The 12,810-nt window shown below is 46.0% G+C and overlaps 1 protein-coding gene across 1 annotated transcript; it reads left to right on the top strand.

The window, feature by feature from the left end:
- LOC118080117 (zinc finger protein RFP) lies at window positions 1-10,262 on the top strand. Its single transcript, XM_060270947.2, has 7 exons — window positions 1-498; window positions 934-1,029; window positions 2,656-2,886; window positions 3,190-3,212; window positions 3,855-3,970; window positions 6,543-6,575; window positions 8,386-10,262. The coding sequence occupies exons 1-7, from the start codon at window positions 67-69 to the stop codon at window positions 8,901-8,903; spliced, it is 1,449 nt and encodes a 482-aa protein (XP_060126930.2). The 5' UTR covers window positions 1-66; the 3' UTR covers window positions 8,904-10,262.
- The last annotated feature ends 2,548 nt before the right edge of the window (window positions 10,263-12,810 follow it).

Raw genomic sequence — 12,810 nt, forward strand, 5'->3', positions numbered from 1 at the left:
CGCCCAGTTGCTGGCAGGCAAGAAAGAAAACGAAAGCAACTCTCTTTTCCTGGGGAAGCAGCAGCCATGGCTGCTTCTGCGGGTCCCGTGCAGGATCTCTTCGAGGAAGCCACTTGCTCCATCTGCCTGGAGTATTTCAAGGATCCAGTGATCATCCCGGAGTGCGGGCACAACTTCTGCCAGCCCTGCCTGAACCAGTATTGGGAGAAATCCGAAGGAGAGGCTTCCTGCCCTGAGTGCAGGATAACACTTCAGCACAAGAACCTCATCCCCAATCGGTCGCTGGCAAATGTTGCAGAAAAAGCCAAGATGCTCCGTGGGGATTTCTATGGAAGAAAGCGGGAGGAACGAAAGGAAAGAGTCTGCGAGAAGCACAAGGAGGCCCTGAAGTGCTTCTGCAAGGAGGACGAAAGCCCCATCTGTCTGGTGTGTGAAAGATCCAAGGAGCACAAAAGCCACGAGGTGGTTCCGCTAGAGGAGGTGTCCCAGGAGTACAAGGTAGGAAAAGGCAGTGGGTCTTGAATGATGGAGGAGGGCAGGGCTGGGTGACGTGAGAGAGCAAAAATTGTGGGAAATGCTCATAATTTATTATGATTCGATTTGTAAATGTCTCTGCTTTCCTCCGAGGAGGAACACCCCCAAAACACAAACACACACACTTTTTTTGTGCTGTAATGTAGGACAGCTCTTCAAAACCTGGAGCTTGAGTTGGTCTGAAGCAGTCTCTCAAGGGGATGGAGGGAGTTGTGTTAAACCCATATTGGATCTGGTTGTCTTCTTTAATCCACTGGGATAAATAAGCCAGCCTGGGAATCTCCACAAAAGACCCTGGAACGCAGGGCAGCCATATTGTTCAACTTCCCTCTTGCATGCACCCTAAAACTCAGCAGGAAAAGAAAATAGAACCAGACTGGAATTTTGTTTTCTCTTCAGAACCAGATCTGTAGATGCTTAGGCCATCTGAGGAAGGAGAAGGAGAAGATCGTGGCATTTAAAATGGACACTGAAGAGGAAAGCCAAGACCTGCTCGTAAGTGTCAACATCCCCAGGAAGCCGAAAAGTATTGTTACAAGCACCCCACTCTCTGAGCAGTGAAAGCACTTCCCTCTGGTTCAGTTTGATTCCCCCCCTTGGTATTTGTGATACATGGTTTTATTTACACATCTGTAAAGGTAAAGGTAGGGACCCAGGTGGCGCTGTGGTTAAACCACTGAGCCCAGGGCTTGCTGATCAGAAGGTAAAGGTAAAGGGAAAGGGACCCCAGACCGTTAGGTCCAGTTGCGGACGACTCTGGGGTTGCGGCACTCATCTCGCTTTATTGGCTGAGGGAGCCAGCGTACAGCTTCCAGGTCATGTGGCCAGCATGATTAAGACGCTTCTGGTGAACCAGAGCAGTGCACGGAAACATTGTTTACCTTCCCGCCGAAGCGGTACCTATTTATTTACTTGCACTTTGATGTGCTTTCGAACTGCTAGGTTGGCAGGAGCAGGGACCAAGCAATGGGAGATCACCCCGTCATGGGGATTCGAACTGCCGACCTTCCGATCTGCAAGCCCTAGGCTCTGTGGTTTGGACCACAGTGCCACCCACGTCCCTATTACACACCTGTAAGCTGAGCATAAGATAGAAGGGCTCATGGGCCCAGCACCAATGGATCTTGCTCCCCTCTTAAGTTTCAAGGGGGACCCCAGATTCGTAGCTTTAGTTTCAGCACAGAAAGCAAGGCAGACATCTCCCGACTTCCCACCTGGCCTGTTATTATCTTTCCCCTAGGATGAGTTGCCCTCCAGTCAGGTGAGGGAGGAGGAGGGCCTGGCTTGCCCTGGAATCACTAGCTAGTTGTTTTCATGGTAGCATGGTACCTGTACTTCACCAACTCCTTAGACATGTAAAAATAATGCTTAACGGGCTGGGCTGGGGCTAGTAACTAAACAGACACTAGACTAATCACTTCAAGAGTTTCTTCTACTAGAGACCCCCATCTTATGTTATAAAAACGTAGACTTGGAAGAGGACAGCGCGCACACACACACACACACAAAAACCACAAACACTGATAATCTGGGTTGCCCCAGCCACTCTGGATGGCTTCCAACAAATTATGAGATATCATCCAAACCACCACCATTTCTATAACAGACCTGTAACCCATACCTGCCAAGTCTCCCGTTTTTTGCAGGAAACCCCTGTTTTTAAAGGCATTTCCCGCTGTTGTCCCGAATGGCGAAATATCCCGTAATTCCCCAGATTTTCAAAAATCGAGCAGAGCAGCACCGGAAGTCGCTTCTACGCATGTCTGGACATGTGTAGAAGCGACTTCCGGTGTCCCGCCGCTGCTGATCCTGGATTTTTCAGTCCAGGAGTTGACGGGTATGCTGTAACCAAGAATCAATACCTGGAAAAATGAAATGCATAAATACCGTATGTGTTTCTCTACTATTTGGAGTGGCCAGAACTCCCACCCTAAAAAAGTTCACAAAAGAGCATTCCTAAGTGTTGGGTGTGTGTGTGCAAGGTTTTGTGAACATTGGTGTGATGTCTCCGAAAGAGCCCTTTTAAGGGAATTCTCTTAACTGACCTGAAGCTGCAAAGTCAGGCTATATTCAATCCTGCTGTTGGCAAGCTGTCCTTATTTTTCTGCCTACTTGTTGCAGAATCAAATGAAAGCAGAGATGGAAAAGACAATGGCTGAGTTCAGAAGTCTACACCAGTTTTTGGAAGAACAAGAAAAGCGTCTTCTGTTCCAGATGGCAGAGGTGGAGAAGGAGATCGACAAGAAAAGGGAGCAGCACCTAGCCAGACTCTCTGGGGAACTCTCCTCTCTTGACAGCCTCATCTGGGAGATGGAGGAGAAGCTTCAGGAACCAGCGAGTGAACTCCTGCAGGTCAGGCCTGGTCTTGCTTCTGAGCTTCCTAACTAACTGGTTGTGGGATGCTGAGTCCGAGGGCCCTTGCTTGCCAGTTCATAGATGGGGTGGACTTTCCATCACTTGGCATCCTTCTCATCTTGAAGGTTGATGTTTAAAGGTTAATGAAAAAGCAGAAGGTTCCGTCTCCCTGGGCCAGCTCACAATCAGTATAAAAGTACTGAGAGAATAAGCCCCTCTCTTTTCCCGCCCTGTCTTTCTCTCCCTCCTTCTGTTGCTCCGAATTGCCTCCACTGAATTCAATCTCTTCTTTCCTTCCAGGACATTGGAAGCTTCTTGCAGAGGTAAGCAAACAAAAGCACTTCACGTTGGTCGGAAAACTCATTGCACTTGCGGAAAAACTGTTGTTTCCCCCCTGATCTCTCTTTTAAAATGGTTCACGTTAAATTATTCTAGTCCTTGGTGCCTAAAGACCCTATTTTTTATTCACTTCCAGAAAATGAAATAACATCTATTTTTACATTGTAGCATAATCCTTTTGCTTCTACGTATATATATAATAAGTCCTTGCTTTTGGGGCTGCATCATAATTTGTGCAGTAAAGTGGAACCTCGGCTCCCAAATGATCAAAAACCGGAAGTGACTGCTCTTGTTTTCTAACATTTTTTGGAAGCCAAATGTCTGGTGCGGCTTCTGATTGGCTGTAAGAAGCTCCTGCGGCCATCGGAAGCTGCACCTTGGTTCCCGAACCGTTTCGGGAGTCGAATGGACTCCCAGAACTGATTATGTTCAGGAACCAAGGTTCCACTGTAGATCTGCAAGCCACCTGCATGCTGCTTTTCATCATGTGCTAAAAACCCTGATCTCAGCTCACCATGATGTATCCCTAATGTGGAGATGAGCTGACATCAAGATGAGGCACCTGGCTTTTCAGAAAGCTCTTTGTGTTCGAGGGATGGTGAGTTGACCTTGTTCTTCTCCCCTAGGTATCAGGAGAAGTTTGAGGATCCCCCTGTGGCTTTTCCTCCTGCCCTGAAGTGGAGGATTTGGGACTTCTGCGATATAAATCCCTTTCTGGATGGTGTCATGAAGCAGTTCAGAGGTACCAAGAATGGCTTCCATGGTTCATAGTGGGCATTTAAGAAAAAATGTTCATAAAAGGCTCCAGGTTGCTTGTAATATTAGCAGTGCCAGGAAAATGAAAGAGCTGAGTGCAAAAGAAAAGACAATCATCTTCCATTATGGAAAAAGGCTCTAGTCAAAACTCCCTCCTACAAAACTGATTCTGCTCATTTATACCTATTAGTAGGGATGCGGATGGCGCTGTGAGTTAAACCACTGAACCTAGGGCTTGCCAATCAGAAGGTCGGCAGTTTGAATCCCCGCAACAGGGTGAACTCCCGTTGTTCGGTCCCAGCTCCTGCCAACCTAGCAGTTCGAAAGCACATCAAGTGCGAGTAGATAAATAGGTACCGCTCCAGCAGGAAAGTAAACAGCATTCCCTTGCGCTGCTCTGGTTCGCCAGAAGCGGCTTACTCATGCTGGCCACATGACCCGGAAGCTGTACGCCGGATCCCTCGGCCAGTAAAGCGAGATGAGCACCGCAACCCCAGAGTCGTCCGCGACTGGACCTAATGGTCAGGGGTCCCTTTACCTTTATACCAATTAGTCCCTCGGCATCTGCCATTGCTTAAGGATAGGAGCAGGGAGTGAATCGGCAAAGGGACCTGGCTCAGGCTGAGTCAGGCCATTGCTCCATCTCACTCAGTATTGTCTACACTGGGTGGCAGCCACTCCAGGATTCCAGGCAGGGGTTTCTCCCATCTCTTCCTGGAGATTCCAGGGATTGAATCTGAGACCTTTTGTCACAGGCGCGTTAGCGGCTACTCTAGAGTAACGACTCCTCCACGCGTTGTCTTTTCATTCTTTTATTAGTGCTGAGTATTTACAGTGCAGAGCAGTACTATGTACATATTGTCGGTCAGGTGTCAGAACCTCCGAATGGAGGTTCGCGCATTTTCTTCCAGCAAAGTAGTCTCGGAATACTGAATCTCCGCCCCCTTCGTTTACGGCGCAATTCCGGGGTGGGCGGGATCGGCCTCCTTCCCTTGCCTCCCGCTTCCCTTCCCACGCTGGGCATGGGCTCCGCTACCTTGCCTGAGCCTCGGACACCACTTCCTGAATCTCCGCTATAGCTCTCTCCCTCCCCACTGGTACTGGCCCTGGGAGATGAGCTGGTACTCAAGATGGGAGGGACTTGCCTATAGCTTCTGTCCCTCACACCTTTTGTGTGTAAAAGCTGGTGCTTTTCTACGAGGCCACGGCCATTCCCTGCCATGAGCAGTGGGCACTGCTAAAGAACAGCCCATCTTCCCAACGGCAGCAAACATCTCGAAGAAACAGCCAAAACACCCCATCCCCTTGCCGAAGAGGGGACTTCTCAAATCACTTAGCCCCTGTGCTCATGAGCTGGAGGATCCGTCCTTTCCCAAGGCCTCATCCAGGCCTTGGATCTGCACAGGTGCTGAGACGTAATCTCATGCATTTCCCAAGTCTCACATTTCCCAAGCACAAATCTCAGGTGGTGCAATATGCATCTTGGCTGTTAACCAGAAGGTGGCTGGTTCAAGCCCACCCAGGGATGGCTGTAGGCAGGATTCCTGCATTGTAGGGGGGTTGGACTAGATGACTTCTTGGGGTACCAAATCTACAGTTCTGTGAGTCTGTTGGTAGCTGGGCAGTGGAACCCTGTCACTTCTGTTTGGATTGCTGCCCCCTCTTTTATTATGACCTTGGGGGGGGGGGGTTGTAAAAGAGCAAGAGGCTCCTTGTAGATGCTGGAGATTAGGGGGGGGACTTTCTGGGTGGAGGACCTGCTCTCTCACTGAGAAAACGTGATGTTTTAAGGTTAGGGCTGAACCTTGGCACCAACATATCATCCTTGTCCTCACTTATACGTACGCAGGCTGAGACCCTACCTGCCTGCAGACTGTCTAGCCAGAGTGGTGCATGCTCTAGTTATCTCCCGCTTGGACTACTGCAATGCGCTCTACGTGGGGCTACCTTTGAAGGTGACCTGGAAACTACAACTAGACTGGTGACTGGGAGTGGCCACCGAGGCCATATAACACCGGTCCTACATTGACCTACATTGGCTCCCAGTACGTTTCCGAGCACAATTCAAAGTGTTGGTGCTGACCTTTAAAGCCCTAAATGGCCTCGGTCCAGTATACCTCAGGTCCAGTCTCCACCTCCATCATTCTGCCCGGACACTGAGGTCCAGCACCGAGGGCCTTCTGGCGGTTCCCTCGTTGCGAGAAGCCAAGTTGCAGGGAACTAGGCAGAGGGCCTTCTCGGTGGTGGTGCCTGCCCTGTGGAACGCCCTCCCAACAGATGTCAAAGAGGAAAACAACTACCAGACTTTTAGAAGACATCTGAAGGGAGCCCTGTTCAGGGAGGCTTTTAATGTTTAATAGATTACTGTGTTTTATTTTTCTGTTGGAAGCCGCCCAGAGTGGCTGGGGAAACCCAGCCAGATGGGCGGGGTATAAATAAAAAATTATTATTATTATTATTATTATTATTATTATTATTATTATTGCATGCTGCAATATTGTGGTGTTGTTACCAGATTCGTTGTGAGGATGACAGTGTTCTTTTTTCTTCTTCCACAGAATCTCTGGGATCTGGATTTCAGCTGCAGCAAGGTATGTTATTTTTGGAGTCTGATGGTGGCCCATATTTCCAGAGGAGATGATATCCGCCTCTCAAAAGACGAGGCCGCTGGACAAAGTGGGGCTCTATTCCCAAAATGTGCTCCCTGTCTGCCTTCGCAGGCTTCTCACTGTTCAGAAGAACCTATATATTTTAATTTGGGTGTGGTACAATCACCCCCACATCACTATGGGAAAGAGAAGTTCCAAGGATTTATCCTTCACATGCGTTTTTGGCACAGTTCAGTCCAATGGGTTTCCTTTGAGTCTCTCAATGGGGGCCTTTAAATTCATTCACCAATGTACATGGGTTGAGCATAGGTTCGCTGCTTTAGTTCTCCAGCAGCCAAGTCTGCATCAGACCTTCAGGAAGAGGCAGCTAGCACCAACACAGCCAAAATTCAGGTCTTTCTGTCTCTCACTCAAATGCCAGTTTTTCTTCATGCCAAGACATTGGGATGACATAATCACTCGCAGGGGGAACATTCCCTCTCTCAGGATCTCCAGGTATTCCATAATCATTTAGCCTGGTCTCTCTCTAAGAAAAACCATGTACAGGTGAAACTCGGGATATTAGAATATCGTCACAAAGTGCATTTATTTCAGTAATGCAACTTCTTATTTTTTATTTTTCTTCTAATTTTTACAAATGCTTTCTTTTGGAAATTCCACAGTAATAAAACAAATAGTTACAATAATACAAAAATAAACATCGCTACGACATTTCATTAATTACATTCCATTTATAATTGACCCGCCTAATGACAAATAATTACAATTGCAACAAATAAAGGCTTGACATATCTTGCTTTGCATGTCATGCATCTATCTCATATATTGGTTTCACCTTTCAAGTTGTGTTGCTGAAATAAATGCACTTTTCGACGATATTCTAATTTTCCGAGTTTCACCTGTGTGCAGGCACTTTGCCAGGACTATGAAGGCAGACGTTTTTGGCTCCATTAACCCTCCCCTGCCCACACCCCCAATCTCCCAACATGAGGGAGAAATTGCTGGATGTGGAGGCAGACGTTCAGCCTGGCCTAGTGCTGTACACCAACAAAAGGGATATTCCAACAGCCAGAAAAGGGAAGCGTCAAGACTTGCTCCCCAAGTGCAAGCCCCCCCAGACCTGGATTTTGGCAATAAAATGCCCAAGCCCAGCCACATAACCTGGGGGCTGGTGACCCAAACAGGTGCTTACGGAGACTCAAATTGGCCACTTCACTTGGGGAGTGTCGAGAGAGCCTAAGTAATCCACCCACCCCCATTGTGGGAAAGCACAGAAATAGCTCTGTTGACTTTTTTTTTGGTGAACTGCCTCAAATAGCAGGTTAGAAAGTAATTTAAATGAATACTTGAAACCTGGGTCTTCCTCACAAGGAGGATATCTTTCGCTGGCAGTTTTTCCAGAGGTTTCAAGCGAGGTCTCTGTTGGAACATTGGCTGAAAAGATTGAGCTATGAATCAGGGACTCCCTGCTTTGAATCTCCCCCTTTGCCACCTACTCACCGATTGATCTTGTCACCCTCAGTCCTCCTATCTGAAAAATGGGAATAATAATACGGATTTGCCTTAAGGGTCTTTGTAAGGTTTAAAAGTAGATAGCATATGTGAAATGCTTTGAAGAACTAAAAAGCCCCGTGTAAATGTGAATTGTTATTTTTAACAAACGGAAGCATCTCGTTTCCAAATGCAGCGCATAGAAGCCCTGCTGATTCGGGAGGAAATGTTATTCCTGTCACGTGTCGAGACATAAGCCCGTCTCCCGGCTTCTCTTCCCTTTCCTCATCTGCTTCCACAGAAAACGTAACTCTGGATCCGGACACAGCCCATCCCCGCCTCATCCTGTCTGAGGATCGTAAGAGAGTGAGATTTGGCGATGAGGATCAAGATCTGTCCGACAATTGCGAGAGATTCGACAAGCATCCCTATGTGCTGGGACGTGAGGCGTTCACAGGAGGAAGACATTTCTGGGAGGTCGTTGTGGGGAGTGAGGTGGGCTGGGCTGTGGGGGTGGCCAGGAAGTCTGTGAAGAGGAAGGGTCAGATCACATTCGGTCCTGAGGAAGGGGTCTGGGGTCTGGGGAAGTGGTCAGGCGAATACAAGGCCGCCTCCCACACCTCCCACACTGCTATGACCCTCCGCGAGGAGCCTGAGAGGATCCGAGTGACCCTGAACTGTGAAGGGGGACGGGTGTCCTTTTACGATGCAGATACGGCAGCCCTCCTCTACACATTCTCTGCAGCCCCCTTCTCAGGAGAGACCCTCCTGCCTTTGTTTTGGGTGCCCCGTAAAGCCCACCTGACACTCTCTGCCTAAGGGGCGGGGGAAAAACAAACATAAGACGTACATCAAAACAGGACTTGATTATTATTTTTTTGCTTGCTTAGCTCCTTCACTGACCCATGTAGTGAGCATGACTGGAGAGTAGGGAGGGCCAACAGGTTGGTGTCTTAACTGACACAAGAGTCACCCAATCATTACCGTCCACGTCACCGGCCTGAAAATGGGAAGGTGTATCATGACTGACACAAATACTAGCCAATCGCTCACCTGCAAATCTGGCTTCTCCTTGGAGAGAACATTAATCTCTTGAGGCAGATCCTGAAGTGCAAAAACTAAAAAGTCAGTCTTCTTCCATTCTATTCAGAGTCACCGATGTGGTTTTCTACATCAGCGTCCCCTCTGGAAACGATTCAGATAGGTAGCCATGTTGGTCTGTTTTTGTTTTTTTTAAAAAAAAATATTAAAAGATGATCCAAAAAGAACTCCCTTAAGAGAATCAAGACTTTTTTGTCTTAAGACAGTCTTTAAAAGAATCTTTCACAATTTTTTAAAAAATAATTCTAGTAGCACCTTAAAGACCAACTAAGTATAAGCTTTCTAGGTATGAGCTTTCGTGTGTATCCACACTTCTTCAGATATTCTGAAGCAGAGGTCGCTACAACCTTATAACTATTGATGACTGTTAATGATGACAGTTGGTTACAAGATTCTTAAAGGGATAGATGACCAAAATTACCGGTACCTTCAGCATGTATAATGGGACATGAATCCAATCTCTCTATTCAGACCAGGTCTCTCCATAGTTTTTAGTTTGGTAATGAGTTGTAATTCAGCAACTTCTCTTTCAAGTGTATCTCTAAAATTCTTTTAGAGCTACTTTAAGATCTTGTATAGAATATCCTGGGAAACTGAAGTCCTGTTTCTCTGGTTTATGATTCCTGGTGTCAGATTTATGGCCATTTTTCCTCTGGCGTAAGGTTTGTCCTGTTTGTGCAATATAGAGAGCACTGTTGGCATTTGATGGCATATATAATGTTGGAAGATGGACAATTAAATAGGCCTGAGATGGTATGCTTGTTGTTATTGGGGCCAATAATGATGTTGTCCGGGTGTACGGGGCAGCAAAGTTGGCATCTGGGTTTATTGCCGGCTCTTGCGCCAGTGTCCCTCTGGAAATGAAGAGCCTGCTAAATAAAAGTTATATTGAGAAGACAGAGCAAATTCTAGGGGATGGTGAGACATCTCCCTAGTATAATTGGTAGTTCAGGATTAGGCAATCCGTTCTACAGATTTTCAAGGAGCACTTCTGCTTTTATATTTTGTATATATATGACTCTGGGGTGTGTTTCATGTGTTTGAGATGTTTAGTTTTATTAAAGGTTTTGCTTCCTATTGCTCATGTTTTGATTGATTGATTGATTATGGTTCTTGACCAGCACACATAAATATGCAATACATAAAACAATAAAAGAAAAACAGTAATAATCTAAAAATAGGCAATAATTATAGGTTTTAAAAATTGTTTAAAAGAAAACAGATTAAAATGAGTGTTACTACTTAGGGAGGTATACTACAGCAATTAATAACACTGGGTCCTCTTTAGCTAGTCCTGAAGATGTTCTGAATATATTTGGACACTGCTATTTAGATTAGACCGAATTTTTATGACTCTAGCACAGAATTTGGCTACCTCCGCTGACACATTAGAGTTAGCGTCGGAAAGAAGCCACTCTATATAGAAATTATCTGAGCGTCCAGGTAGCTCTGCCAGTATAGTGTCGATAAGCTCACCTCGCACCTCCTCGTAGAAGCAGCATCGCAAAAGTATATATGCTCGTGTTTCATTTCAGACTCAGAAAAACAGCAGCCACAGATGCTGCACACACACCCTTCCTCCAAGGAACCCCATGATGACAGGAAGATAAATAGAGATGGGATATTAATTTAAAAAATAAATAAATAAATAAATAAATAAACATCACTGTCGGGGGAGGGGATTCCACAAATTTTAATGATATCCAAAGTAACAGAGTAGCTTACATCTAAGAAGCTAAATAACTCTTCTAGGTGATTGATAGCTTCTTTGTAAAGAAGAGGAGGAGTTTGGATTTGATATCCTGCTTTATCACTACCCGAAGTAGTCTCAAAGCAGCTAACATTCTCCTTTCCCTTCCTCCCCCACAACAAACACTCTGGGAGGTGAGTGAGGCTGAGAGACTTCAGAGAAGTGTGACCAGCCCAAGGTCACCCAGCAGCTGCATGTGGAGGAGCAGGGAAGCGAACTGGTTCCCCAGATTACGAGTCCATCGCTCTTAACCACTACACCATTATACAATGTCCAGACTTATATTCAGAAGAACTTTGCTTCCATGAACATATGAGAAGAATATATTTACAATCTCATGCTTATTCAAACATGGGTATGCTCCCACTTGAATTGTAGACTAAATTCTTCTTACTTAGACTTAAGAACATAACTGTTGAGACTTGTGTCAGAGTTTTACTTTCACCTCAGCAGTGTTCTCTTTGTTCCTTACAGAGAGCTCCTGCACAGGTTTCTAATAATAATAATAATAATAATAATAATAATAATAATAATAATAATAATAATAATATATTTATTTATTTATTCTTTAAACCCCGCTCATCTGGCTGAGTTTTCCCAGCCACTCTGGGCGGCTTCCAACAGAAAAATAAAATAATCGATTAAACATTAAAAGCCTCCCTAAACAGGACTGCCTTCAGATTTCTTCTAAAAGTCTCGTTGTTGTTTTTCTTTTTGACATCTGGTGGGAGGGCGTTCCACAGGGCGGGTGCCACTACCGAGAAGGCCCTCTGCCTGGTTCCTTGTAACTTGGCTTCTCGCAGCGAGGGAACTGACACATCAGACACATCAGACAGATCAGTGACACAACATTGCCTCTCTCAGCAGCCAGCCTCTCTCACATACACAGAGAGAAGGCAGTTTTAAAAAACGACAGTTACTAGAATAACAGTCACAACAGAACGGAATGCCTCTCATGTGACTCACAGTCAGCCAATCACATGAGAGCTACTGCCGGGGGGGGGGGAGCCCACGTTAAAAGTATATTGTGATTTCTTAGGGTGAATTCACATTTCTGCTTCTGAGTGCAGTGACCTGAGAGGCCAGGGTTCAAACCCGCAGTCCACCACAATGTTCACAGGGTAGGCCTTGGGTGGCCTACCTCGCAAGGCTGCTATGGGGATTCAGTTGAGGGTGAGGAGAGCCATGCATGCTACATGGAGCTTCTTGGGCGAAGGGGTGAAATATAAATGAAATAACTAAATATGCATCACTCTCAGGGGAGGCGATTTCACAATGTAGGGGCTGCAGCAAAGGAAGCCATCTCTGGGATATTACCAGGCATGGTGGAGGCAGGCAGGTGTGTGGAGGAGGCTGGGTTTGCCACCTGAGGTGATCGCCTCACCTTGCCTCATGGGCAGGCTGGCCTCGCTTTTCCCTAATCTCAGTAAATGTCTATTCCCCCCCCCTCCCTCTCTCTCTAAAAAATAGAGACAGCCGTAGACACCACAAACTCACCAAAAAGCAGGGTCAGCTCTTTTCTCTCATCGCTTGGAATGTAACAGGGGGTTCCCATCACCCTCACCTTCAGGTTTTCAGAGACAATTTGTTGTATTTCGGTCTGATCCAGCAAGTCTAAAGGGTTTCTCCCTTTTTCTTTTCCCCCAGTTTTTTTATTCATTTTATAACAACACAAACGAGTACATAAAAACATCTAATTACACTACAAAACAACAAAACAAACAATATATATGTTTTTTTGTCAATTCATCCTTTTCCTTCACCTCTTTGAGTGACTTCCTCGAGTCCCCCCTTTCTGAATTTCAAATTTAATCATCTTTAGCAATTACCTTTAGCAATTATTTTTTTAAAAATAAAGTGTTTCTCCCTGTCTAG

The sequence above is a fragment of the Zootoca vivipara genome, chromosome 2 (genome assembly GCF_965207765.1).
Source record: "Zootoca vivipara chromosome 2, rZooViv2.hap1.1, whole genome shotgun sequence".
Taxonomy (NCBI): Eukaryota; Metazoa; Chordata; class Lepidosauria; order Squamata; family Lacertidae; genus Zootoca; species Zootoca vivipara.